General features: G+C 42.2%; 1 protein-coding gene across 1 annotated transcript in view; it reads right to left on the reverse strand.

Moving 5' to 3' along the window:
* Positions 1-2,537: 2,537 nt before the first annotated feature.
* LOC135104544 (sodium-dependent neutral amino acid transporter B(0)AT3-like) overlaps positions 2,538-6,145 on the reverse strand; it is a 76,996-nt gene continuing 73,388 nt past the window's right edge. The window contains exon 16 of the mRNA XM_064012118.1: positions 2,538-6,145. This exon is cut by the window's right edge and continues 87 nt beyond it. Within this exon, the coding sequence (XP_063868188.1) occupies positions 6,137-6,145 (9 nt within the window). The 3' untranslated portion in view covers positions 2,538-6,136.

A 6,145-nucleotide genomic window follows, 5' to 3' on the forward strand; every position in this document is an offset into this window, starting at 1 on the left:
AGAGAGCTGCCCCAAAACTGAAGCTTGCGGGACACCACTGGTAATATCCTCCCCAATCTGACTGGGCCTCGTTAATCCTGACCCTCTGCCTTCTTCCTGTCAGAAACTCTTGAATCCATGCAACCCATAATGCCATAACTGCTGAATTTTATGAGGAGCCTCCTACGTCGAAGGCTTTGGAGGTGAGGTGTTGTGACCTGTTATAATAATGCCTTAATGGGTAAACTAATGGATGTTGTTTTTGTGTCCCGTAAATACATAAATAAATGTCCAAATTAGTGTGGGAAATACAACGCTATCAATTAATTATAGATACGCTATATCCTAAACTATCATACAACATAAAGTTTCGATTTTTTGTATTGTTTATAATTTATAAAGACTTTCGAAATTCGTTTATATATATATATATATATATATATATATATATATATATATATATATATATATATATATATATATATATATATATATATATATATATATATATATATATATATATATATATATATATATATATATATATATATATATATATATATATATATATATATATATATATATATATATATATATATATATATATATATATATAAACGAATTTCGAAAGTCTTTATAAATTATAAACAATACAAAAAATCGAAACTTTGTTGTATGATAGTTTAGGATATAGCGTATCTATAATTAATTGATAGCGTTGTATTTCCCACACTAATTTGGACATTTATTTATGTATTTACGGGACACAAAAACAACATCCATTAGTTTACCCATTAAGGCATTATTATAACAGGTCATATATATATATATATATATATATATATATATATATATATATATATATATATATATATATATATATATATATATATATATATATATATATATATATATATATATTTTTTTTTAAATTAACATGCAAAATAATTTCTGTTATAAAACATTTACTAGTTTCATATTATTCTAACGTGAGATTGCTTCATACGTCTGGCAGTGAGTGTTTTTTTTTTCTTTTGTGTGTGTGTGTGTGTGTGTGTGTGTGTGTGTGATGAAGAACAACCTCTCAGATATCTGCTGTTACTGCCAGAAGGAAAGCAACACACCCCTCGAGCATTACCTCATGGAATGCGAGGAAACGGCTGCCCTCCTGGACAGAACTCATGGGACAGCAGAAAGAATCATTAAGAACACACCACAGGAAGACCTGGTCATCCTAACAAGAGCCTACCCACCACCACGCTAAACAAACTTACATCCCCTAGAGTGGAGTGCAAGCCAGACTCCACCCCCCCTTATAGCTCTGGGCCAGATCGAAAAGGCCCACGTCACCCGCAGAGGTGACAGTCTCAAACAACAACAACAACGTGTGTGTGTGTGTGTGTGTTACTGCAGCTCTGCAGCTCCAATGGACGAGCTGCTGCTGTCTCATACTGCCATACTCGCAGGTCCAAATTTAATACCACCCTAAAATTGGGGTGGTATGCATTTCCGCTAGGTAAAGAGTCGACGATTACTCACCTGGCGCTACTGTAGGTCACTGAAGGAGTGCTGCAGGGGACTCATTCTTCTCTTCTTTTCCCGTGTGAAAACTAGGTAAGAACATAACTGCACTTTTATGCATCTTTCTAATAACTTCAGAACATGCAAAACCACTAGTTTAGGTTTAACAGTCACGGAAGTGACATGATGGTGTGGTGTTGTGACAGGGGCTCCCTCTTTGTACAACTGAGCTGTGGAGCATGCTGGGGATCGGCTGTACATGAGGGTTGAGAAGCGGGTGGGGCAGAATCAAGGAAGTTAAACGGTTGCGGGAAAAAAAAAAAAAAAAAAAAAAAAAAAAAAAAAAAAAATATATATATATATATATATATATATATATATATATATATATATATATATATATATATATATATATATATATATATATATATATATATATATATATATATATATATATATATATATATATACAACGATAAGAATCACTAAAACGGGAAGAAATAGAGAAACCCTGTTAATATCTTTTATATCGTAACGAGTGGGCGTGGCTTCGCTCGGTAGTTATCAAATTGGATATGATTATTGAGACTGGTGCTTCGTATAGAGAGGCTTGATTCCTTGTTCGCTACCTATCTTTTAACACTTTTTGGGTCTTCCTGACGAAGGGATTGGTTGTCGCTGATTAGCCGCTCGCTCTTCTGAAAGTTAACGAAATAACATTTTCAAAGGTTTCATTGCCTTATCTCGACTACTTTTTACATTCTCTACTGGAATTTATTATAATTTTCAATGTGTGTCTGGTGATAGTCTGAAAATACTTCCTTACCTTGATTACTTTCAGAATGCTTTAATGTACATAACTGAAGTCTTTGAAGCATGCTTTTAGTTCTAGTGAATAGGCTTTGATTAGTTGTAACTGGTGCAATGGTGCGACGATGATGTCTTGATGTTCGTTGGGTCTGTCACATCACACACACACACACACACATAGAATAGGCGGTGTATCCATGCATGTGTGAGGTAAAAGAAAAACCGCGTTCTATCAGAAGATTTTATTGGTCTAAACAATAACACGTCTCACTGGTTGTCTCTGCTACGTGTCGCGGAACAACTGTATAATTGAAGGACCCGCGACACTCGTGCTCACCTCCACTAGGAAAAGAAAGAAAATAAAGTCATTGGCGCTTATTTTGAGATGGCGTGGGGCGTTTATTAAGGAGCGAGACCCTGTGGGAGCCTCGGCAGTAGGGCTGCGTCAAGGGAAGGAAGGTAGAACACGGGAGAGACAGAGAACAAGACAAAAGCTTTCGTTCTTCTTATACAGTATGGTCAACATTTTATTTACAACAGTATTTTGTTTTTTGTGTTTTATATATAGGTATATGTTTTATGTCAAAGCTGCATCCATTCTAAACTTCTTGTGTGATATGAAATTAAATAATTAAACGAAAGCACAAAATATTGACTTAGCACGCGGACCTACGCGAGGGGACCTAACTAGTGCAAAGGAAACACAAGCAAATGCTCCGATCTCTGCCAGCCTGGCTGGTGACGCAGCCAGTGGCTCCCTCGCCAGGAGCCGCCCGACGCGCCTCGCGGCCCTCAACTAAGAGAAGAGGCGGCACTGCGCGTGGCCCCGCTGCCCTGCACTATAGATAACGTGGAAGATTTGTGGAAGTTTCATGGAAGAACGCGATTTCGTATTAAAAAAATATAATCAATAGTAAAAGTTTCGGCGTAAAATATATTATAATATCACAGGTTGTCGAATTTTGCTTCTTGTTAGATGATGTTGATCCTGGTTGATGGTGACGCGGCCCATAACGTTGTATTGTTTGTTCGATCCCTCGTGGCGCCCTAACGCGGCTTGTTACTTCCCTCACTCCTCTCATGACATGCTTTCCAGGCCAAGTAACGGAGAAAATTATGTTGACTCGAAAGAAAAAATAAACTAATGTTGAAGGATTTGAAAGGTATCGCTTAAACATAATTCTAGATGCCCTCCTCCCCTTCTCTTTCATCCTCCAGCCAGCCAACCAGTCAGCCAGCTCAGCCAGCCAGTGCTTCTCAAGATTATGCTGGCTGCCAGCGGGGTCTTTATAGCCTCCCGGCCAAGGAATTTCCTTTTGTACTTGTTGGGTGGGTGAGCTGACTGACTGGTGGTTGTCACTTACTCAGTGAGGAGCACGAGTATTACCCCTTTACACACACACTCACACACACACACACACACACATACACACACACACACACACACACACACAGAGGAGGATGAGGAGGACCATCCGAGTGTCGGTCAAAGTAAGAATAACTCGAGCCCCGGTGTACACTATCACGGGGTCGCGGGTCACGGCGCCGCACTAAGTAATGCACGAACACTTGCATACAGACAGTGATACCTTAGAAATTAGTTTATTGCAGACCTACGGACTGACCCACCACGCCCACAAGCTAGGCGCCTCACCTCCCGGAAGGGTGCAACAGGACGCAGCCACGGATGACTTGTGGCCTGTACTTAGTATTTACAGGGCAGGCTATTCCGTGATAGCCTTCAGCTGCAGTACGGTAGCTGCTTCATCATTAAAGAACGCTGATGTACATACGTGTAAATGTGCATGTGTGTACGTATCTATTTTTGTTGTTTCTATGTATAATATATATATAATATGTATATCGTATATACATTATTTATACGGAAACAGTCTATTTTGTAACTTCAAAATTAAATGTGAAGCTCTCACAAAAGTAACACATACTGGCCGTGGCCTCTTTTTGTATTTTTGTTTTTGTTTTTACGTTTGTAAGTAATCTAACTTTTGGACCTGATGCGTCAGCTGGGACAAGGCACGGGGCACACCTGCCCGCCCGCCCCGCCCCGCCTCGCCCCGCCCACTGCACTACTCGAACTCACGCTACGCCTACTGACTCACTGACTGACTCACTGACTGCACTTCCTGCTACACACATACACTGATATATCTTTCCTTGTTAACATTTATGAAACATTGAGAGGATTTTTTAAAAGTATTTAACAAACATTTTAACACAGTTTGGCAACCAGCTGTAATTAACTGTTGTTAATAACAATCAAACAAACAATAAGAGGCACTTTTAACTTAGGGATTCCTGTGTGGTGGCGTGAGAAGACAGCCCCGCGCCCCACCTTGGCCAGCCTCGCCGTCCCTGGCTGGCGGGTGACAACACTGCCTCACCTTCGAGGCCCCGGCACGCCCCTGCTATGCCCGCATTGTCGATGAGTCTCTCACCTGCGTCTTGTGCTCCATCGTGCTCCAGTCACACGCTGCCGAGGCTGGTGGTGCTTGAGGCAAGTGCTCGTGCTGTGGTGGCGGCGGGAACGCCTTTAGCCCTCAGAAGGTGATGCTGCTTCACCCTCAGGACGCAACCTAATCTCCACTGGAATCGTCAGCGTGTACGATTTCTTGATATCCGGTGAAGCACTGCGTCGCTGTCAATCTGCACCACTTCCATGTCAGATATTTGGTACGAATGGCGCTAAAATAAAGATCGTCTATCCGGCAAACATTAAATCTCTTTCAGCATTGTACTTTTCGATCAGCTCGACATCGCGCGACGCACCGCTGAGTAATCTCGGTGTAAAATAGAATAATCTCTTGGATCCTTCTCAAAGTATTGTCCTGTGATAGGCAGGACCTTAGGGAGGAGGCCGACTGTAAGTCATTGCTGTGTTGTATTCCCATGTATCATGAATGACAGCGACGCAGGGAAGATATGTTTTTGTAAAGGGCGGATGGTGGCGGTGGTTGGAGAGGCTGTCCCCGCCTCCATCCCTGCGCTGCTGCGACTCGCGCTGCGCATATTCTGGATGACGCTCTGCATGCTGTGGTTGACGCCTGCTCGGTGCGATGGTGAACGTTTGGTGCAGGACGAGATGCTTTCCGAGATGAGGTGACCCGCGCACACACACACACACACACACACACACCAGGGCTCAAGGCTCAGGGCTCCGCTACCTGCCAGCGTCACCCTAACCTGAGACTGTGCTCGTAATGCTGCTTTCTACCCGTGTATGCCGTCGCCATTTTGAAAATATATACTTAGATTCAAGGATAATAGACAACAGTAGCCTATTCACCTTGCTTAATCTACCAAAACTGCAGTTATGTTAAAATAGAACGCGATACTTTACACAGTTATCTACGAGGGTGAAAACAAGTGTTGTAATTTATTTGGATATATATATTTTTTTTGTTTTCCGCCGGGACTGACTGACTGACTGATCGACGGAAGCGTGCGTCGGGCAGGTGTTGTGTGTAGGAACAGACCCCCGACCTCCCTCCTCGCGGGGGTGACCACTCGCTGGGACAGGAGGTCAGGGGAGGCAAGCCAACCAAGGTACAAAGCCTAGAGCCTCACTCGAGTATTATGCAATGATATTTGAACAAGCAAGGAAGGGAAAGGCTCGCACGGGAGGTGGTGGACTGTGTTGTAACCAAACCTCATCCTCGCTACATAACCAGCTATCGACGATTTCCTACATTTCCTACTCGTTTGCATCACCACGAAGCAGATTTTTTCCTTATTGTGCGGCGACAACGCGAGATGACTGACCAGTGACCATCTGCTGTCGCGCCCTCGCTGTGTTGTGCGTCAGCTTCTAGACACT

Source organism: Scylla paramamosain, chromosome 10, assembly GCF_035594125.1.
Source record: "Scylla paramamosain isolate STU-SP2022 chromosome 10, ASM3559412v1, whole genome shotgun sequence".
Lineage (NCBI taxonomy): Eukaryota > Metazoa > Arthropoda > Malacostraca > Decapoda > Portunidae > Scylla > Scylla paramamosain.